The 23,582-nt window shown below is 39.3% G+C and overlaps 1 protein-coding gene across 2 annotated transcripts in view; it reads right to left on the reverse strand.

The window, feature by feature from the left end:
- Nucleotides 1–23,219, reverse strand: part of grm2b (glutamate receptor, metabotropic 2b) — a 34,639-nt gene extending 11,420 nt beyond the window's left edge. The window contains exons 1-3 of one of the 2 annotated variants that reach the window (XM_085160862.1): nucleotides 22,149–23,219; nucleotides 21,478–21,516; nucleotides 17,507–18,134 (exon numbers count right to left, since the gene is read on the reverse strand). In XM_085160862.1, the coding sequence (XP_085016988.1) occupies nucleotides 17,507–18,016 (510 nt within the window). In that variant the 5' untranslated portion in view covers nucleotides 18,017–18,134; nucleotides 21,478–21,516; nucleotides 22,149–23,219. The remainder of the gene's footprint in view (nucleotides 1–17,506; nucleotides 18,135–21,477; nucleotides 21,517–22,148) is intronic. The other variant, XM_085160861.1, reaches the window with a different exon arrangement.
- Nucleotides 23,220–23,582: the final 363 nt, after the last annotated feature.

Raw genomic sequence — 23,582 nt, forward strand, 5'->3', positions numbered from 1 at the left:
CCACACGGGGGGACCTGGTGAATGACCTGCAGAGAGCTGGGACCAAAGTAACAAAGGTCACCATCAGTAACACACTACAACGGCAGGGAATCAAATCCCGCAGTGCCAGACGTGTTCCGCTGCTGAAGCCAGTGCATGTCCAGGCCCGTCTGAAGTTTGCCAGAGAGCACATGGATGATACAGCAGAGGATTGGGAGAATGTCATGTGGTCAGATGAAACCAAAGTAGAACTTTTTGGTATAAACTCAACTCGTCGTGTTTGGAGGAAGAAGAATACTGAGTTGCATCCCAAGAACACCATACCTACTGTGAAGCATGGGGGTGGAAACATCATGCTATGGGGCTGTTTTTCTGCCAAGGGGACAGGATGACTGATCCGTGTTAAGGACAGAATGAATGGGGCCAAGTATCGTGAGATTTTGAGCCAAAACCTCCTTCCATCAGTGAGAACTTTGACGATGAAATGAGGCTGGGTCTTCCAACATGACAATGATCCAAAACACACCGCCACAAAGGAGTGGCTCCGTAAGAAGCATTTGAAAGTCCTGGAGTGGCCTAGCCAGTCTCCAATTCAATTCAATTCAATTCAATTCAATTTTATTTATATAGCGCCAAATCACAACAAATGTCGCCTCAAGGCGCTTCATAGATACAGAGAAAAGCCCAACAATCATATGACCCCCTATGAGCAAGCACTTTGGCGACAGTGGAAAGGAAAAACTCCCTTTTAACAGGAAGAAACCTCCGGCAGAACCAGGCTCAGGGAGGGGCGGCCATCTGCTGCGACCGGTTGGGGTGAGAGAAGGAAGACAGGATAAAGACATGCTGTGGAAGAGAGACAGAGATTAATAACAGATACGATTCAATACAGAGAGGTCAGTTAATACATAGTGAGTGAGAAAGGTGACTGGAAAGGAAAAACTCAATGCATCATGGGAATCCCCCGGCAGCCTACATCTATTGCAGCATAACTAAGGGAGGATTCAGGGTCACCTGGTCCAGCCCTAACTATATGCTTTAGCAAAAAGGAAGGTTTTAAGCCTAATCTTAAAAGTAGAGATAGTGTCTGTCTCCTGAATCCAAACTGGAAGCTGGTTCCACAGAAGAGGGGCCTGAAAACTGAAGGCTCTCCCTCCCATTCTACTTTTAAATACTCTAGGAACAACAAGTAGGCCTGCAGAGCGAGAGCGAAGTGCTCTAATAGGGTGATATGGTACTACAAGGTCATTAAGATAAGATGGGGCCTGATTATTTAAGACCTTGTATGTGAGGAGCAGGATTTTGAATTCAATTCTGGATTTAACAGGAAGCCAATGAAGGGAAGCCAAAACAGGAGAAATATGCTCTCTCCTTCTAGTCCCTGTCAGTACTCTTGCTGCAGCATTTTGGATTAACTGAAGGCTTTTCAGTGAGTTTTTTGGACATCCTGATAATAATGAATTGCAGTAGTCTAGCCTGGAAGTAATAAATGCATGAACTAGTTTTTCAGCGTCACTCTGAGACAGGATATTTCTAATTTTAGAGATGTTGCGCAAATGGAAGAACGCAGTCTTACATATTTGTTTAATATGTGCGTTGAAGGACATATCCTGGTCAAAAATGACTCCAAGGTTCCTCACAGTGTTACTGGAGGCCAAGGTAATGCCATCCAGAGTAAGAATCTGGTTAGATACCATATTTCTAAGCTTTTCAGCGCCGAGTACAATGACCTCAGTTTTATCTGAGTTAAGAAGCAGAAAGTTAGTGGCCATCCAAGTCTTTATGTCTTTAAGACATTCCTGCAGTTTAACTAATTGGTGTGTGTTATCTGGCTTCATGGACAGATAGAGCTGGGTGTCATCTGCATAGCAGTGAAAATGTATGCTATGTCTTCTAATGATGCTGCCTAGGGGAAGCATGTATAATGTAAACAGAATTGGTCCTAGCACCGAACCCTGTGGAACTCCATAATTAACCTCAGTGTGTGAAGAGGACTCTCCATTTACATGCACAAATTGGAGTCTATTAGATAGATATGATACAAACCACTGCAGTGCAATACCTGTAATACCTACAGCATGTTCTAATCGCTCTAATAGGATATTATGGTCAACAGTATCGAATGCTGCACTAAGGTCAAGAAGGACAAGCACAGAGATGAGTCCACTGTCAGAGGCCATAAGAAGATCATTTGTAACCTTCAATAAAGCTGTTTCTGTGCTGTGATGAACTCTGAAACCTGACTGAAACTCTTCAAATAAACCATTCCTCTGCAGATGATCTGTTAGCTGTTTGACAACTACTCTTTCAAGGATTTTTGATATGAAAGGAAGGTTGGAGATTGGCCTATAATTAGCTAAGACTGCTGGGTCTAGAGATGGCTTTTTGAGTAAAGGTTTAACTGCAGCCACCTTGAAGGCCTGTGGTACATAGCCGATTATTAGAGATAGGTTGATCATATATAAGATCGAAGAATTAACCAATGGCAGGACTTCTTTGAGCAGTTTTGTAGGAATGGGGTCTAAAAGACACGTTGATGGTTTGGAGGAAGTAATTATTGAAGTTAACTCAGAAAGATCGATTGGAAAAAAAGAGTCTAACTTAACATCAATGGAACTAAGAGTAGCTGTAGATAATATTACATCTGTGAGATGATTATTGGTAATTTTTTCTCTAATGATAAAAATTTTATTTGTGAAGAAGTTCATGAAGTCATCACTAGTTAACGTTAAAGGGATGGTTGGCTCAAAAGAGCTCTGACTTTTTGTCAGCCTGGCTACAGTGCTGAAGAGAAACCTGGGGTTGTTCTTATTTTCTTCAATCAGTGATGAGAAGTAAGCTGTTCTGGCTTTGCGGAGGGCTTTCTTATAAAGCAACAAACTATTTCTCCAGGCTAAATGATGATCCTCTAAATTTGTGGCACGCCATTTCCTCTCCAGATTACGAGTCATCTGCTTTAGGGTACGTGTTTGAGAATTATACCACGGGGTCAGGTACTTCTGATTAGAGACCTTAGTTTTCACTGGAGCTACAGTATCCAGAGTCGTACGTAGTGAGGAGGTGAAATTATTAACAAGATAATCGACCTCTGTTGGGGTAGCGTTCAGATAGCTGCTCTGCTCTGTGTTGGTACAGGGCATTGACGATGATAACAGTGGCTGGATTATATTCTTAAACTTAGTTACAGCGCTTTCAGAAAGACATCTACTTTGATAAAGTCCACTCTCCACTGCTGCGTAATCAATTATTGTAAATGTAAATGTTATCAAGAAATGATCAGACAGGAGAGGGTTTTCAGGAAACACTGTTAAATGTTCAGTTTCTATGCCATATGTTAAAACAAGATCTAGAGTGTGATTAAAGTGGTGGGTGGGTTCTTTTACATTTTGAGAGAAACCAATTGAGTCTAACAACAGATTAAATGCCATGTTGAGGCTGTCATTTTTAGCATCTACATGGATGTTAAAATCACCCACAATAATTATTTTATCTGAGCTCAGAACTAAATTAGATATAAAGTCTGAGAAATCAGACAGAAACTCTGTGTAAGGCCCAGGTGGACGATAGATGATAACAAGTAAGACTGGTTTCTGAGTTTCACAGCTGGGGTGGACAATGTTAAGCATCAGGCTTTCAAATGAATTAAAAGTCTGTCTTGGTCTTTCATTAATTAATAGACTGGTGTGAAAAATTGCTGCCACACCGCCCCCTCGACCTGTGCTTCGAGATTTCTGGTAGTTAGAATGACTCGGGGGTGTTGATTCATTTAAACTAACATAATCATCCTGCTGCAACCAGGTTTCTGTAAGGCAGAGTAAATCAATTTGTTGATCAATTATTAAGTCATGTACTAACAGAGACTTGGAGGAGAGAGACCTAATATTTAATAATCCACATTTCACTGTTTTACTCTTTGGTTCAGATGTGGATACTGTATTGTTCTTTCTTTGTGATTGTTTAAGTTGTTTGTTGCTGGTTTTTAGTTTGTTTTTTGTCTTTTTGGAAGCAGACACAGTCTCTATGGAGATGGGTTTTTGGGGGGGTAGCAGGAGGAGAGAAGCTGCAGAGAGGCGTGTAAGACTGCAACTCTGCTTCCTGGTCCCAACTCTGGATAGTCATGTTTTGAGGGGTTTAATAAATTTGTCCATATTTCTAGAAATGAGAGCTGCTCCATCCAAAGTGGGATGGATGCCATCTCTCCTAACAAGACCAGGTTTCCTCCAGAAGGTTTGCCAATTATCTATGAAGCCCACATCGTTTCTGGGACACCACTCAGACAGCCAGCAATTTAAGGAGAACATGCGGCTAAACATGTCACTCCTGGTCTGATTGGGGAGGGGACCAGAGAAAACTACAGAGTCCGACATTGTTTTGGCAAAGTTGGCTCCAGACCTCAACCCCATAGAAAATCTGTGGCGGGAGTTGAAAGTCCGTGTTGCTCGGCGACAGCCCCAAAACATCACTGCTCTTGAGAAGATCTGCATGGAGGAATGGGCCAAAATACCAGCTACTGTGTGTGCAAACCTGGTAAAGACCTATAGTAAACGTTTGACCTCTGTTATTGCCATCCATCCATCCATCCATCTTCATCCGCTTTATCCGGGGCCGGGTCGCGGGGGCAGCAGCCTAAGCAAAGAGGCCCAGACCTCCCTCTCCCCAGCCACCTCCTCCAGCTCATCCGGGGGAACACCAAGGCGTTCCCAGGCCAGCCGAGAGATATAATCTCTCCAGCATGTCCTGGGTCTGCCCCGGGGCCTCCTCCCGGTGGGACATGCCTGGAACACCTCACCCAGGAGGCGCCCAGGGGGCATCCTTGTCAGATGCCCAAACCACCTCAGCTGGCTCCTTTCGACGTGGAGCAGCAGCGGCTCTACTCTGAGCCCCTCCCGGATGGCCGAACTTCTCACCCTATCTCTAAGGGAGATGCCAGCCACCCTTCGGAGGAAGCTCATTTCCGCCGCTTGTATCCGCGATCTCGTCCTTTCGGTCACTACCCACAGCTCGTGGCCATAGGTGAGGGTAGGGACGTAGATCGACCGGTAAATTGAGAGCTTCGCTTTTACACTCAGCTCCCTCTTCACCACGACGGACCGGTGCAGCGTCTGCATTACTGCAGCTGCAGCCCCAATCCGTCTGTCGATCTCCGGCTCCCTTCTCCCATCACTCGCGAACAAGACCCCGAGATACTTAAACTCCTCCACTTGGGGCAAGACCTCATCCCCGACCCGGAGTGGGCACTCCACCCTTTTCCGGCTGAGAACCATGGCCTCAGATTTGGAGGTGCTGATCCTCATTCCCGCTGCTTCACACTCGGCTGCGAACCGCTCCAGTGCAAGCTGGGTTATTGCCAACAAAGGTTATGTTACAAAGTATTGAGTTGTATTTTTGTTATTGACCAAATACTTATTTTCCACCCTGATTTACGAATAAATTCTTTACAAATCCTACCATGTGAATTCATGGATTTTTTTTTCCACATTCTGTCTCTCACAGTTGAAGTGTACCTCTGGTGCAAATTACTGACCTCTGTCATCATTTTAAGTGGGGGAACTTACACAATCGGTGGCTGACTAAATACTTTTTTGCCCCACTGTATATATCAGGTCAAAACACAGACGTGAGACTATTTGGTATTGTGAATGCAATCCACAGTAGGCTGTTAAGCCTAAAAAAAATCACACTAATCCCTATCTGCAAGTTGCCATCTGCTTAAACTTTTTAAGCTAAAACACCCAAAAGCTAAGAAGCAGCATAAAATACACCACAACCTCCTGAGGGGAGAAATGGAGTAAATATGATGTATTTTGGCATAGAAACTGTACCCAGTAGTATTCTTTCCAGTGATCTAGTGTGGTCTCATGCAGTTATTTACACTGAGATATGTCTATTGTTGAGACATAGGTAAGCCTGATTGAATCCACTGATTAAGGTTATGCTGCCTGGGATATATACACCATTTATGCAAGCTAACATGTCAGCAATCACAATGAGCCAGTCAGTCACACTTGCATGATAATAAGGTAGTTTCTTCTTGCAGGGTTTTTTTAGACAGGCAGTTGGCCTTCATCAATAGATTCTTGGAGAAGCTTGACAGCGCACCTTTCAGGACGGCACTGGAGTGTGTGACAGTAACCGTCTGTTCATCCTCATGTGGTATTTCCCTCTTGTTCTCTCAGTCGGATAGAAACACCCACCGCACCGGCTTAGGGGAAGAGACACCAAAAACTCTAGACTTGTATTTTATTTTGTGATTAAGTCACATAGCTTTGGAGGACTGTACACTTTCGCTGACACTCATTTATTTTATTTAGTGAAGACCTGGTTCCTTATTTTACATACTTATAACTCAGGCTTTTAACTTCAGTCAAACTCATATTAAGTCTTCTCTGTATAGAACTTTTTTTATTTTTAAGTTTGTGCATAATGAAGAAAGGTGAAATATTATCATATATGAAGCAACCATAATCAGATCTCTAGTGATGAACCAAACCAATATAGGTTGTTTGGATCAACTGCAGAAAAAAGGGGAGGAAATGCCCAAAAGTATTCCCAAAATTACACATAGTTCTGATCGTAATTAAAATTGTACATTCACAAAGCATATTTACACATCAGTCACAACTACAACTGGGGGAGGGGTTGGTATTTTCCACCAATCATGAGCGATCTTTAAATTGAAACTCTTTCCAGATGTAGAAGTAACATGAGCTGTGCCCATTAACAAATTTCCCAGAGGAACCTACCCGAGGGATTAATAAAGTTTTTATCTAATCTAATTTATTTTTTGAGGACAGATTTATTATTACATAACTGCAATATTATTTGCATAATTAGTTTACAGACCTCATTAGAATTACAGGTTATTTTTAATATATCATAGTTATTATGGAAGTACATTAAATAGTTAAGGGTTGTTTTGGTTCTGTTGTTAAGGAGGCTCATTAGTCCAGCCAGAATCTCTATCTCTACAGGAAAAAAACAGAGAAAACGCTCTATTACACTGCACAGGAAGTGCTTTCATGACTACCAATTTATACATAAACTAATATTTTTATTAAAAGGCTGTAGGTCTTTATATGTCAAGAGAAAGCTGTTTGGTAATCAACATTTATTTCATTGGCATGTTTATGTTGACTGATGTCATTACCTTGAATTATTATTTAAATGTTGTAAAACTTTACAACTTTCGGGTCACCGAAGGTGAAAATGATGCTTAAAATTGTTGGTTGTATTCAGTTATCATGATATATTTGGTAAGTTTTGGTAATTATATTTGGTTAATTGCAACTTGAAATGACTGAAATACATTTCGACCCTTAAATTTTGGCAAACATGGCCTAAATGGGGATATGTGCTCCTTTTCAGATGATTATTATTATTATTAAACTTTTTGTCCAGTTTTGATGAAATTATGCTCAAATGAACTGGAACTTTATCAAGTGTGAAATGCAATTGTCAAATGTTAATTCTTTTATTATATCTGACCTTGAAATTGTCCTTCAAAGTAGTAGGAAACCTAATAATGCTTAAAGGTAAAGTTACATATACACATATAGACATACATCCCACAAGTGAGCTGCTGTTATCGCTTGCTGCATTGATCAGGTAAATCATATACCCTAAGGCTATTGCAGAGCCTGAGTTTGAATCCTCCCTGAAGCCTTTTACTATGTATATTCCCAGCTCTCTCTCTCTCTCTTGGCTTGCCTGACACCTCTTTATTGTACCATTTCAATAAACACTAAAAAAAAAAAAAAAAGCCCCCAAGTAATATTTTCATTTTCTTTCAGAATAGGATATTGAAAGTACTGTGAGTAGAAGTTGCAACAGTTGAACAGATATAAATCTTTTCTCTACTGGTGCGCTACATTGTTAAAAATTTGAATAAATCTGAATGTGGAGACATCCAAAGGCCGACATTTGGCTGAATGATAAAACTAACATATCGACATATCATAATGTTCTGAAATTGTGTACTGGAGAAAGTGATGTTTCTTCATGTCACATCATCCCATTCCACATTTTGATCTGGCCTTGTAAGATGGGCTCTAAAACTGGGTGCAGTTTTCTTCTGAACTGTGTGATGTAGAAAAACAATCCTGCTACGATTTCTAATGTAGGGCTAATGTTTCAAATTAAGTCTTCCTTTCTCTGATTTTTAAATTTGTACATACTAAAGAAAAATTATCATACAAAAAATTGTTGACTAGTGATTGTATAAGATTTTTTTAGGGTTATTATTTATGTTCTTTTGGCCTAGCAATTCAGTTACATAGATATTTTAAGTGTAAGTCCACTGAATAGTTACAGTGTATCAGTTATTTGTATTGTATTTCTATCTATCCCAGTTGGTCATGTAACTTATATTTCAAACATTAACGTCCAAAAGAGCACCATCAGTTTACAATGTAAAAATATTACAGAATGACTGCTTTTCATGTTAATTAAAAAAAACAACAACATTTAATTCTGCAAATTTTGTCTACCACAGCCCCCTCCCTGAGCAGTTTCCATCAAATATATTGCATGAAAAATAAACCATGACCACATGTTCTGAGTAGCGATGTGTGTAAAAAAAAAAAAAAAAAAAAGGGGGGGGGGGGGGCTGTGTTTCTATTTCAAGAAGAAAGTTAGTCGCCAAAGTAAAGGAATCTAAGAATATAGTTAGACAATGGCCAACATGCCGAATATCTATGTCAATATTGGTTCAGTCAGTAATATGCATCATGTAGTTTAGACCACAATTGGAGGAAGCATTACAAACAGCTGGAACATGGACAAAGACTTTCTAATATGTCTTATAATATGTTTCAGGATGGAAATCCCCAAAGATCGAACTGAGTCCTGTAGTAGATACAGCAGATGACACAGGTTAAATTTGCGCATATATGGTTTTGCTGCTGAATTAAGTACAATGCATTTAAATTGCATTAGTTAAATTCAAATACTGAAATTGATAGGAAAGGGTTGCAAAAATAAATATGCAGTGTAAATTATTAAACATGTTAATTACTGATACTTTCAATCAAGCTGCTAAAAAAGTACACGGTAATTAAATTCTTGGGCAAACTATAGAGTTCATTTAATTTAATAAGAATTGATTTGTTGCTACATTAATGATACATGTCATTTTAAAAAACAAAAAGAACAACAATAACAATAAATGTACTAAGTCTGAGCTCCACTAAGTCCTTATGTTTTTTGTAGGCTATGCAAAAACACATCAAAGGTAAAAGAAAAATAAACCTAAAAGTGATATAACTGTAAATGAATCGGAAAGCAGTTTGTATGGAGCTCTTTGAATGTTCAATCTATCATTTGAATATAATAATTTATTGGTGCACTGAAAGATATGAGAAAATGGTTGTTAATGAAAATAACAGCTTAGCATCATTTTAATGTATGCAGCATTTTAAACTTTGATCAAAACACTCACTGAGAGGGAGCAGCACTAAGGCTAAGTTGTTCTGCTCTACTGTGAAGAGACAGCTGAAACAGCAGAACACCGGTGGTGACTTAATTGACTGTGCAACATCAAACAGACACATAGTTTACACTAAAAATGTTCGTTCACTTCGGTCTAGTTTGTTTTGCTCTTATGGCAAAGTGTGAACCTCATGTTCAGCTGCAGAGTCTCTCTGCAGTTCTCCAAACCTTCTTCAAAACTGAAAACTCAATTCAGATGAATCAACATTCTTCTGCTTGCTATTCTTTCCACTTGGAGCTATATATATATATATATACACACACACACACATACATATATCTATATATCTATATCTATATCTATCTATATATATATATATATATATATATATACAGTTATACATATATATATACAGTTACCAGTCTTGGGTATGTCTCTACCAGCTTTGCACATCTAGCGACTGAAATTCTTGCCCATTCTTCTTTGCAAAACAGCTCCAGCTCCAGCTACTTGCGTGTAAAGGATCCAAAGGGACTATCAAAAAGTAAACTAATTTTCAGACACTTATGCAGTGCCACATTTCACCAAACAGCTCGTGTGAACAAGGGCACAGGGCACTGCACAAGAACCTCAAATAATGTTCTATTTATTTATGATAAAGTGATTTTAATTTGGCAATACACTCCAGGAAGTCACTATCACCTCAGATTCTAAATGTAAGTATATATGGCCACAAACAGACCCATATTTAAACAACTGAACTAAGCCACAGACACAAACACACAAACCCACAAAAACAAAGGGCTAGACCTATTCACGTGTACTTTATATAAGACCATGTCGTGCATGCATTTATGTCTGTGGATCCCAGCCGGCTGTAATCAAAATCTGATATCACAGCTCATATAGCTGGCGATGCAAAGGCAGAAAGGATTGTTTGTTGAATTGCTTGCATGAGCTATTTCAGGAACAGGCAAATCTTCATATTAAACATACACCTATTATTTCCTCCCACCAGCAAAACAATACTCACCACACGAGCAACCTTTTGAGCCACACTTGAGAACAGGAATACATCTGCTCTTTATCGCCTTCTTAGAAAATAATGCTTTGATATATCACTTCTAGCTCCTAGCACTTCTGAACCAGCTTGATAGGTTTGGCAATTTTTACTGTTATTAAGACTGAAGTGCAGTGCTCCTGTCACACAATCTCCAGCGCTAAATTTTAAATAACAGCCACGGGTTCTGCGTAAAGACTCATTTTTTATTTATGTGATACTAAAAAACAACAGCTCTAAGACGGGCGAGATGAAGGGAAGTGCATCGAGGCACAAATAGGCTAGCACTATTATTGACTGTGTGGGTCTTGACTCGAACCAGCTTTCCAGTCATTACAATGTTTTCCTTCACTTTGAATGACATACTGATGTGCTAATTAGAGAGCTGCAATGTGTTCTCTGAATGTGCTAAAATTTTCACTTCTAAAATAACCGAAAATAACCGGTCTTTTGAAGTTAACACCAAAGCAAGGTTGGTTTTAGTTTTTTGTTTTACCCGACTTGCTCTGTGAGCGGGGGAAAACAGAATAAAGACAGAGTTAATAAAACACTGCACACCAAACGTATTAAACATCGATATGTGGCGGGACAGATGTTATAACCTGAAATTATTGAGGACCTTCCCAGATGCTTCAGCAATGATAAAATAGAGTTTATCTACCGGTCTTGAAGGATTTAGTTGGTGTTTTTTGAGTATAATTTCAAAATATTACACCTTTAGATGTCTGCAGTCTTGATGTCTGGAGACTGAAGGGAGATAAGTTGATATTGTCATATTACATGCCAGGGATGGTTCATCTTGTCCATAAATTCTGATTAAAAAAAATTTTTAATGTCAAAAAAGTAACCCAAGATTTACAACACTTTTTTTCCCAATCCATACATGAGTTAATGTAGGTACAGATTAGACACAAGCAGCTGGGCTGTGCATATAGTCTGTGCAGTGGATTGATCTGCTTCAGAGCTCTGCGTGTTGCATTTTTTATCTTCAACATAAAGTTAATGTTGAAGATAAACTTGTGGCTATGCCTCTAAGAAAATGTCATTTTTTTAATTGTTCAGCTACCCAAGCATAAGACATTATGGGAACACATTAAAATTATTTAATTGTTTTTCTTAAATGATTTCTCTGTGATGCTAAGCTAAATCTATAGGTGTAAAATGTGTGGGCTGCTGGTTATGAATCATGGATGATTCTATATGGCTAACATCCTGTTTGGCACGGCAAACTATTTTCAAAAACTTCAACTGTGAGAAGACATAACAAAGACAACAAAATACACTGGGATGAGCAAGGCAGCGATGCAAGCCTTCTAAATGTTGCTGGGCTAATTATGACCAAATCCTTTGAGACTAAAGAGAAACTGGCTCATCTCCCACCATCGTTACCACCTCTTGTCCTTGGCCCTATCACAGGCAGCATCAGCCTTTTCCACACGCAGGTGGGCACATCCCTGCCAGCCAATGGAGACATATCCCGCAGATGGGAAAAGCAGCTTCTCTCAAAGTTCCCCAGGATGGTCTCTGGCACTCATCCTCCTCTGTTTTATAATGCCCTTCATCTCCACAAAGTGCTTCTCTGTGATAAATGGGGACTGTGAAGACAGTGACCTCTCAAAAAAATCCCACCATGGGCTTCAAGCCACTCTCACGGCTCGATTCATTAAAGTGCCCAGGAAGTGAAGGCACTCACAAAGAGACTGTTGAGCATCGTGACAGTAGAGGTATGTATTCAAATTTATACAAAAACAAAAAAGCAGAGAGTTTCTTTTTTAGCCTTTGTGACTGTGTGGCTGCTGAACATTCATTCACAAGAAAATAGACAAAAAACAAGCTGTTCTTTTGTCAAGGCATCATCAACATTACTCGCTATGAAAGGAAGCCCTGAGTGTAATGAAGGCTTTAGAAGATTATGGTGCTGGATATCCTCAGTCCCTTTCTGTCGAACTCTCCATTCAGCTTTAACACACTCTGACGAAGCATTCATCTCTGCAAGAACTTAGCTAAGGTTGGATCATATTCTGGCTGTAGCACAACTCAGTGTTATCTATACTCCTCAATGCATGGTGATATGCAAAATGAGACAGTTCAGCTGTCATACTTTATATTTAAAGAAATACTAGATTTCAAAGTGAAAACTATACAGCCTGCAGTTATAAAGGATAAAGGATTCAGTTATTTATAACATTGGCTTGACACTATGGCAAACATTACTGATGACTTTTTCTATTGAAGTGTTGACACGTGATATTTATAAGTTAACATACGAAGCTTTGTAAGTGACCTAGAGTACTACACAAAAGTCTTGATCTTTGTTTTACTTTGGACATTGGTTGCTTTTTCACTCATTTTCATTTTCTTATAGCTGACTCACATTCAGACTAATGTTTTTCTTTGTCTGTTGCTTAGTACAGACCTATGAATCATTCAAACATAAAAAAGGCACCTAACTCAAGGGATGGACCAGTGTTGTATCAACAGATAATAAGCAACTTGGCAAAGAACCAATTTTAAATTCTATCATTAGTCACTTTGGCGCTAGCAGCCTTTCGCAAACACATAATTTGTTCCCATTTTGTTAGTTTAATCTACAAAAAAATAAATAAATAAATAAAAATACCAAGGACACCACAGTTTGACAGGCATAAAACTGTACTTCTGCTTCAACAAAGTGATTCCCAAAGAGCTATTAGCCAAAAACCGGGCATATCTCAGCATGGTGTGCAGTTTGTCATTAATAAATTTGAGGAAAGTTGACAAGTAGAGGACAAGTAGAGCATGTCTTTTATCTTATCTCATTCCCATCACCCTCGAACAGTCACAGCAGATAACTGCCCCTCCTTGAGCCTGGTTCTGCTGGAGATTTCTTTGTATTAAAAGGGAGTTTTTCCTTCCCACTGTCACCAAATTGCTTGCTTATAGGCGGTTGTCTGATTGTTGGGTTTTCTCTCTATTATTGTAGGATCTTTATCTTACAACATTAAGCACCCTGGGGTGACTATTGTTGTGATTTGGCACTATATAAAAAAAAATGAATTGAATTTACTTGAACTGACAAAAGAAGAATTGTCAGGTCAAGAAACTATCCACAGCAAATAAACAGTGTCTGAAAGTCATGTCCGTGAGAAATAGGGGGGAAAAATCCAGCATGTACTGTTCACTGAAGCCTCGTCAGAAATGGTCTCAGTTGAAGCATGACTTTCAAGAAGCCATTCTTAAGGAAGGGAAACAGGGAGCAAAAGCTGCTGTTGCTTTTCATTAATGTAAAACAGTACATTAACTCATAACACATCGGGGAAAGTAATCTGTTACACTACTTGCTATATTTGTTATACGTTACTGCAGAAATTGACTTGACAGATTATATCATAACCAGTTAACACTATAAACCTGCAGCTACAGGTGATCACTCATCACGGTCTTTGTTATCTGTTTTGGTTCAGGTTCTGGCTGCTGCACTGGGGTAGGCATCACTCAAGTTTAACGTAATTCTGGGTTCTTGGCTGACTTTGTTTTGGCACGCTGTCTTTGCTTGCCAAGAGGGATGTTTTGTTAGGAAAACAGTGCAATTGTTTCTGTCCTGGATGCAGTCTGAATTTCACCATCAAACTCTTGACCTTTCATGCAATCAAAATAAAAGTACTGTCCATATTGCCACTTCTTAAAAACTGTAGATCACTCCACCACTTTCCTCCACCCAGCACACAAACTGAAATAAGCTGATTGTAGCAAACCCACAGGATGAAAAATGTGCTTGATTTTTCTTCTTTCTATTTGCAGTGTGTCGATGACTGAAGAGACTTTGTAGTGCAAGTAACAACATGAACTGTAATGCAATTACAGAATTTAGCACAGTAACGAGTCAGTTTAGAAGGCATTACACCCAATGCTGGGTTTGTAAAATTAGAGAACTGGACTGAAAATCAACCGTTAACACTTATGGAGTACTAATCATACTAATCATCAGTCACCCTAATCATCAGTTTTATCATCAGTATGTGTGGAAGAGGTCAGGAGAAAGGTAGAAAAATGAGTGTCTATTACCTTTTGAAAAGCCCAACAGAGGCTCTGTCGTGGTTTGGGGCTGCATTTCAGCCAGTGGTGTTGGGGATCTTGTCACAATTGATGTAACACACATAAAAGTCCTGCCAGATTTTGATCCACCATACAATACCATCTGGAAAGCATCTAATTGACATTTCTTCATTTTTTACCATGGCAGTGATCCAAAACACACTGCCAACAGAGTAGAAACATACCTGGATAGAAAAATAAACAACAGAAAACTACCAGTCATGGACTGGCCTCCCCAAAGCCTGGATATCAACATTACAAGCAGTTTGGGATCAAGGTTGTGACTAATATCCAATGAAAAGCTCTGTCCTTCAAGAAACCTGAAGAACTATTCCTGAAGACTACTTAAACACATTACAAGAAAGGGTTTTTATTAGCTTTAGAAAAGTTGAAAGAAGCCTTTTTTGTTTGAAAAGCAAAGCCACAGCATCCAGTGGTCAAATTAGACACAAAAAACATGAATCAGCAATATAACTGAATAGAGATGTTACTGAATGAAGGACCTGTAATAGGTACAAAACTGTTTTATTAGTCACATACATAAACCCGTGAACCAGTGAAACATAATGTTGGTTTCCACCACAGGAACTAACGTGTTTTTTAGGCCACCATAACCTTTTGTGCCTAGGCAAACTGCCTCTGCAGTACCTTGCAGAGGAGAAAAAGTACCTATTCCACGGTAAGTTCTTCTCATCAGCCACAAAAAACTGCTGAGCATACACTCATTCCTTACTGGCTGAATTTGGAACAGAAACTTATCAGAAGCAAGAAAAAGAATAGTAGATTTCTGAATAGTAAAAAAAATCATTACATTTGTTATAGGCATTCACATTATCAGTAGTGAAGCAATCCATATTTATTCAGAACTTAAATTGCTTTGACACTTTTGGAATTTACACCACGGTGTTGCAAAATGACTACATCACCTTGTGAAACTAGTGGTTCCTATGGAAACAGGAATGGAGGAAGAATGGAGGAAAGGAGTCTGTTCAAGTAAGTTAACTTTCACCTTCACCAAGTTCCTGCAATGTAAGGTAGCTTTAAGTAGTGAGAAACCTAAAAGATTTAGCAGACAATGAAACAATTTGTTATAAAGTATAAAATGATTATTGCAGTTTTATCATGACAAGGATATTGTTACTCCTGTACAACGAGTCTCCTAATGCCTAAGAGGTTTTGTGTTGTGGCAAAAGCCAGTGCCTCTGTTTGTTTGTGTTTTCATTGTATTTTATTATTGCTGGGTTTCTCTGAGACAAATATCCAGGATAATCCCGGCAGCCAGGATGCTATGCTTTGAGGTCCTTTGACTGAGGAAAAAAGTGGATAGACATTGCCTGTAGAAAGTTGCTGTTAAAACTGGTGATCTTCACTGTGTCACCAACTTTTAATTAAATGTGATGGAACTGTACTGTTTGAACAAACAAATCTGAAGTGCCCCACAGTGTAGTGTTTCAACTGCTGAAAACAAGTTAGAGGGCAGAGCAGTGATATTTCTGGAAAACCACAATAGCATTTTCATTAGAGGTGAACATGTACTACAAATACTTTGTGACACACTGAAAAGGTTCCTGTGGCAAAGATTCCACTGTTGTACTTAACAGACTGCATGACACAAAGTCTTAGGTGGCACAAAACAGGACGAACCCCAAAATCAAAATGCAGAACTTGAGTTATTTCATCATTTCAGTCAGTATTAATTAAATATTGGTGTATAATAAATGACTATTAGCTGGATTAATGATGCTTATCATGTAACAAGTGAAAAACTGGAAAACATTGGTTCAGTTATTATCTGAACTCAAATGTGATCATGTTGCCGCACCCCTAAGGCTAACAGAGATGATCTTTACTTGTGTATAGTTTACCCAAGGCTTCGCCACATATTGTGCATGTGTGTCTGTGTGTGTGTATAACCAAATTATTCCTGAGCACTTTGTCTCGCTAACACTGAGTGCTTCAGTAATTATGTCATGTAAGGGCAATCAGAGTTAATTAATTATGGTCAGATACACTGCCTCTAGCAACCTTTCATACATGTGTGAAAGGTCAGTTTTCCTTGCAAGGCAGAAATGAAGTTGCTGACAAAGTGATTGATGTGTCTGTGAATGTTGATGCTTCAGACAAAATAATCTCAGTAAATTCTTACTCCAGCCTCTTCTACTGAAGGCTCAATTCTACAGCTTGTGAAAAGTGGAGATGCAAGGATTCTTTTAGCAACTTCAACATGTGAATGAGCATCCACCCCCATGTAACACAATGCATGCTCACAAAATAAATAACTGGAATAATATTGTGAATTAACAAGTTTTTTTTAAAGGCGTACAAGTGTTAAGTTGCAAAATATTTGCTCTTGCAATAACAAATTACTTGATTACAGACGCAGACAAAACACAATCAACTGAAAAGACTACATATACACTTACACACTTAAAGAAACATTAGGACTTTGTTTTGGTGAGAGCCCCATAGACAAAGAAGATTACCAGAGGCAAAACTTCCGCTGATTGCTGAAATAGATCACTTATTGTGTTTGGGGTGCCTTTTGGATTCATGCTGTTAACTGACACATGCTATGCCTTGCTCTGTAGCTAATTTTGACTGATCATCCAGGAAGTCTGTGGTCCAATTTTGCTAACTGTAATTCTAAAAATATAATTGTATGCGTTAGATGGGGACCAATAAGCAAGTATTTCTGTTTCTGCAATGGACCCATGCAGTTTATGGATGCACCTTGCTAACCATGCTTGCTAGCATAGGCTGATAACTTAGCACCTCAACCCCTCACCCCAGATGAGGTCAGTACAAGACGTAGAAAACCCACATGATGTACCATAGCTATACCATATGGTATACTATTTCTCTTAGTAGAGTGGCATGGCAATTTTGCATGTGTCACAGTTTTCATTAAAGGCATGCAAGAGCAACTGATGCACTAAACAAAGGTTAATATACATTTGCACACTCACCTGAATTGAAACATCACTGTAAGATCCTCCGATAACCCCTGAGATGGCCAGTGGAACCTCATTTTGAATTGGTCTCGAGCCGTCTGGGCAGATGAAACCTGGGTCGTGCACCTTAGTGAGGGATGCTCTTACAAAATCTAGCGACTGCTCCAGAGCATAAGTGTCTTTCGAGCAGGTGTCCAGGATGTGAGCCCCCAGCTGGAGACCAGGAAGGATGCGATCGCTGGAGTTAATCTCATCAAGTGCCAGCAGCATGGCTTCCAGTCTCTGGATCCCTCTCCCCTCGTTGATCTTACCACAGTCTTCCATTCCATCGCCTTTTTCGTGCACCGGGAACAGGCCTCCAATCACCAAGTCCCCATCGACGATGATCTCACGTTTGGCTGAAGGGGGCAGTCTGGAAATACTAAGCAGGACTCCTGGTATCAGCAGCTCGAGAAGGAACACATGGAGAGGCCAGTAATGTGCAGAATTGGCCTGCGACTTGGGGCAGAGCACTGCATTCAGCATGGCAGGACCAGGTAGCTTGATTTAGCAGGTTGAAGTGGAGAGCAGAAGAGGTTCAAACAATTTGGAGGCAGATGTCTTTCAAGTCCTCTGTCAGTGAGTGCAGCATCTTTAATATTTCCTTAAAAAAAGGGGAAAAATTAATATATGTTATCTATCTATCTATCTATCTATCTATCTATCTATCTATCTATCTATCTATCTATCTATCTATCTATCTATCTATCTATCTATTACATTTGTATCCTATTCCTGTGGAGTAAAATGTAACGTCCTTGCCCAATGTCAATGAAATTTTTGAACTAAATATGGGTCAGAGGCCTATTGGTCACTTTTTTGCTCACAGGTTTACTCAAAGATATGAACAGTCATGCTTTTTCTCTCTTATCTTTTTAACTGATTCTTACCTGAACTACAAGGCTTTTTCTTGACTTTTTTGACTTAGAGTCTATACAATTACTACAGAGAAATGGTTAAGAATTCTATCTGAAGGCTGAAACACGGCCATTAATCTTAGAATTTACTTTCTGAAGTGAAACAGAAGACCTTAATATTTTAGTCAGAGTCTCAGCAATTCCAGTGTGAAATAAATACAATTTTATCTGAAAGACTGACTCAGTGTTACCACCTTCAAGTGACCACATCAAACATTTATTGATATTTAAGGCACCTCTTGACTGAAGCATAATTTCCAGGCAACGGAGATATCACATACACGGTGATTCTCCTCAATGGATGTGGTTGCCATGGAAACATGGTGGGTAAAAAATAAGGGTTGGACTGCAGGGGAGTGGGCAGAGAGACATGTATGCTAATATAAATTCCTATCATGTTGAAGTAAGAGGTTTGGATCTCAACGGGGGTTGTCTGATTAGGTGGGCAGGTTCAATCACAGCGCTCTTAGAAAGCCAATCGTATTTATTCCAAACACAATTATTAATCACATTTATCAAACGCATAGTTCAGAACAAACACATAGATTAAAGTAGATTCATACTGTGGAATGTATTTTTAAAGACTTGTGGTTTACTTTTCTTTTTCTGCAAATATTATCAGAATTTCTTATCAGAGCTTATATTTCAGCAGTATTACTCACATAAAGCTCTGAGGGATGTAACAATGGCACATAATATCAACAAAAATTGTCTGTGGGTATGTTTTTCCTTTTTTAAATAGAAGTTGAGCTATCAGAGGAGTCACGCTGGTAAACCCACAGAGCTTGGCAGCAGTTTGGACTAGGCGATGTGCTGCCGCTACGTTCTCCTTTAAGACACAGTGGGAAGCGTATTACTGACTTTTCCCCTTCTGTCACACAGTGTTGTTACTTACATTATAATACTGTATAAAAAAGATGCTCGTGCATTTACACTTCTTTTATTGGCAGTTCTATCAACAGTCGTTTCATTAAGTCTGAGTGTGTCCTGTTTCCTGTGCTCACAGAGGCAGAAAACCGTCACAGTGGGTTTCACAGGGACTGGTTACAAAAACACCAGCGACACAAGCATAAGTTCATGCGTGCGTGCATACTTTTGAACACTTCAGTATACACAGGATACTGTGAATCACACAGGATATTGTGAGGAATATCCTGTGACAGCACAAGCATCTCGAGTGAAAATGAGGAGCAAAAAGTGTAATGAATGCCAAATTTCTTACCAGATAAATATTACATCAGATTATGGGTGGGGAAATCTTATGGTGCATTGATGAATCTGTACCCATCAAACTAAATTACATGTGGTAATATACAAAGTTACAGCCTCTGTCTCATGTCTGCTGTGTGTCTTGAACACTACGTGCAGGTATATGGGACTGCTGCAACACATTTGCCCTATTATTAGAAGCAAGGTGAGAAATCAACTTGGAGAGCTCAACTTTAAGAGTCTAATTGGTCTTCAGTGCTGTCTGTTGAGCAGATGTGGGCTTTCTGGTTGCAGAGACTAGGTCCCAGTATGAATTAATGGTGCAACAAGGAACAGCCAATTAGGCTGGTCAGTACAAACTAAGCTAAAGTGAGGTTAGAGATGCAGAAGCTCTTCTAAAACCTCTAAGAACTGCAAAGAAATGCTGGCGTGGCTGAAGTGGACAGCTATTAAAATCAAATTTCTTCCAATTATTTGCATACATTCTTTCAATGGGAGCAGTATTATCAGCTTACATGAGAATTAAAACATCAACATCTCCTAAAGTAGCTTTTATCAGGCCTCGATCACATCATTAAAACTATCCTGAAACGGCTGTCACACTCACACTGAGCAGCCAAGAGAGTCACACGCTCCCCAGCTGTCTGCGCACAATATTCCCTCTGAAAGCCAAGTTCAAAAAGAAAAGACGGCGTGCTTTACTCAGCTTTGAACCATCAGCTAATGCATTACTGCTCCTGCCCAGCACAGAGGATTTCTCCAACATTAGCATAAAGAGGCTTTGAAAACACTATTCCTTATTGTCCTTACTCCTTATCCCAGTATAACTAATGTGTAAAAAATGACTCACCACCCAGTTCCTTTCAGCAATGATGGTGATTGGCAGGTATAATCATATTATCTACGCAGAAGTACCGTGTTATTTATGTCTGGCGAATGAGCTGAAGAAATGAATGCACCCACCTCCTTTTTTGTTATCATCAGGTACAGACTGAAAAATAATTGTTATAAAACAATAATTTATATTTTTAATTGTTTAAAATGGTGACACAACTCAAAATTTGAAGAGTAGACACAGTCTGCATGCAGTTTTATTGAAAAGTACTCGACATGACATTTAATTTAGAGCCCGATCCACTGCACATGAATCATTAAGCCGGGTGAGTATGACAGCCTAAACAGCGTACTTGTCCTATGACATTTAAAACACTACTTTTCTGTGCTTATCTGATTAAAAACTAGATTTAGGTTTAAAGTTTAGAGGTTACAGTGTTATATAACATCAGATAATAAACTGTCAAAATCTGAAGGTTTCAGTCAGAAGACAATACACAAATCATCCACTTCAAAGCATCAGATCTCTACGTATGAAAATGAACCACAAAAAGAAGAGAGAACTGCATCCTCAATAGCTCATCTTATGATTCCCATCATTATATAATCTCCACTGGGGACCCAGTTTATCCCTCCACCTGGACTTGTCAGCTGAAGGAATTAGGATCCCTCTGTGGTGGCCAGCAGCCAGCTGATTGTTTTTGAATGTGAAATAAATGCATATTTTTCAGAAAAAAAAATAGTGCAGTTGTTTAATTTTATAAAATAAAATAAAATAATAAAATAATGCCCTATAAGTATGTTTATTCATAGGTCACACTTAGACTGGGAGACAAAGGGCAGATGTAAGAATTACACATGCTAGAGCAGATTTTCTTTGTTTCCTCTTGGTGAGCATGCTGGTGAGCATGCTGACGCCATCTGATGATAAAATACATAACATCCATCAAGACACCGTGGTGGTGTCTCCCATAATAAATAACTTACCTTTGAGGTAAATCCTACCGTATCACTCCTGTCTGACTCCTGTCATAACAATGTGATGCGTGAGATACGTGGATGATTCCAAAGCAAAAACACTTTCTTCATATTTTGCAATGACTCGATACATTTACCAGCTGAATTACTTTCCACATTAGGGTCCATCACATTGTTTAGGGCCCCGGCCAAAAAACAAAAGCCCTGTTGGTTTTAGAGGAATCTCTGCCTCACTCAATTATGTAATTTTTATTTGAGACAGTGAATACACTCGGGTCAAGCAGGATTACAACTTCACATATTCATACAGGGAAATGCTGGCACCTCCACAGTAACACGCAGGTATTGGGATGGCTGACAATAAAGTGAAAGAAAGTCTCCTCCTGCTATTTTTGGTTTTTGTTGACAAATAGACTTTGGTGCATCAGATGTGCCTTGTGAGAGGGGGAATGGGGATAAAGGCTGGGAAAATCATGAACTGCTGATAAGGTATTATAATAACGGACCTATTGGGAGTAATGTTGTGGCTGTGGGATACATGCTGGGGGGTGGGGGGCGACGACTTTGTAACAAAAAATAAATAAAAATAAAAATGCAAAATCACGTCAGATAGGAAAGACACAAAGTACTTTCTGTGTTAAACAGTATAACATCAAAATTATGAAGGGACCATTTCTTACCTGTTAGTAGCACTAGGTGTTTCTTCAAATGGATTTGAAGGGTTTCTTTGCGCAAGCCGAGCTTCAGTACGTTAGAAACGTGAAGAGCTTAATGTGACGAGCAGATTCCAGATGTTGTTCACTTTGGGCATCTTTGCCAGCCACTGGTTTGGATCTGTCCTTGGTTCTGAAGTGTTCTTCACATTGGTAAGTCTTACAAACTCCTTTCGGTGCCCCCAAACTTGTACCTGCCAGCCACAGTGACTACGAGCCCGTAGACTACCGCCCAAGTGTTCATATATCCATCCACAAGCGCAGCAGAAGGGCTTCTCTTTCTCTCTGACAGCGAGCAGGACTAAGAGGCAAGTGAGTCTAAATTAAATCATAACCGCGCATTTTCTTAACGTTACATTTCATATTGAACGTCGCTTCTCTTCGGAAAGTTCGTCAAATTAACTTCAAAACAAGCGGCGCTGAGAAAATCCTGCCGTAGCCCATCGGATCAGAGACGCACAGCCACTCTCAGCTCTTCCACAGAGATAATGAGCGCGAGAGTCGACACCGTGCTCGTCTCAGAAACCTGACGATGCTTCATACAGCGTTTGTTTGCGAGACAGTGAAGGGAGCCACAGCAGCGAAAGAGGTGTCATTATTTTGAGTCGCTCCTATTTGTAAAAATTTTTTTTTAAAAATAAATAAATAAGTAAATGTATAACGATAATATTTTCCACTGTTCTTTCTGCAGGACTAAAGGATAAAAAGGTGCATCAACTTCTCAAACAGGTCAAGTGACTTATTCATGTGGAGCTGAGCTTGTATAGTGTCAATGTCATTTTTAATGATAAACCGAAAAGAAGAAGAAAAAAAAGATGATTCGCATAGATTATATAAACCGGATCTCTTCTGCTAAATTTAGCAAGATTTTTTTAAAAGGAAAATGAGCATTAACGTTGTTTTATTTTTTTGTTTTTGTTTTTTAACCACTCTATGAAGGCTGGTCAGCTCCTTGTTCACCTTCATCTCATTAAAACTGAATCACACTCCAGTTGAGTGCCACAGCACTTCACAAACTCAAGAGGTTGGATGCACAGTTGGTTTTTCATTGGATAAAGCACCCCCCTCCACTATACACATACACAATAGATATCATTTAAAAGTTGGCATATTTTATTTTTCTCCAGATAACTAACCTTGCTGTGCTGTTACATGTGTGATTACACATAAACTTTTTCTTGACTCTCTGCGCTAATTCTCACTATTAATTTGGCTACTTTAAGGTCTGTGCAGCCAGCAGTGGGGAACTTCAAAGTCTGCTGCTAATTAAGACTAGCTTTACATACAGTTCTATGACAAAACATTTCTTTAGAGACACACATCTGTGCTACAAACTATGCACTTTTCCATGTGTACCAAAACAATATTACATCAGCAACATTCCTGTTGTACAATTAGGGA

The sequence above is a fragment of the Neolamprologus multifasciatus genome, chromosome 5 (genome assembly GCF_963576455.1).
Source record: "Neolamprologus multifasciatus chromosome 5, fNeoMul1.2, whole genome shotgun sequence".
Classification (NCBI taxonomy): domain Eukaryota; kingdom Metazoa; phylum Chordata; class Actinopteri; order Cichliformes; family Cichlidae; genus Neolamprologus; species Neolamprologus multifasciatus.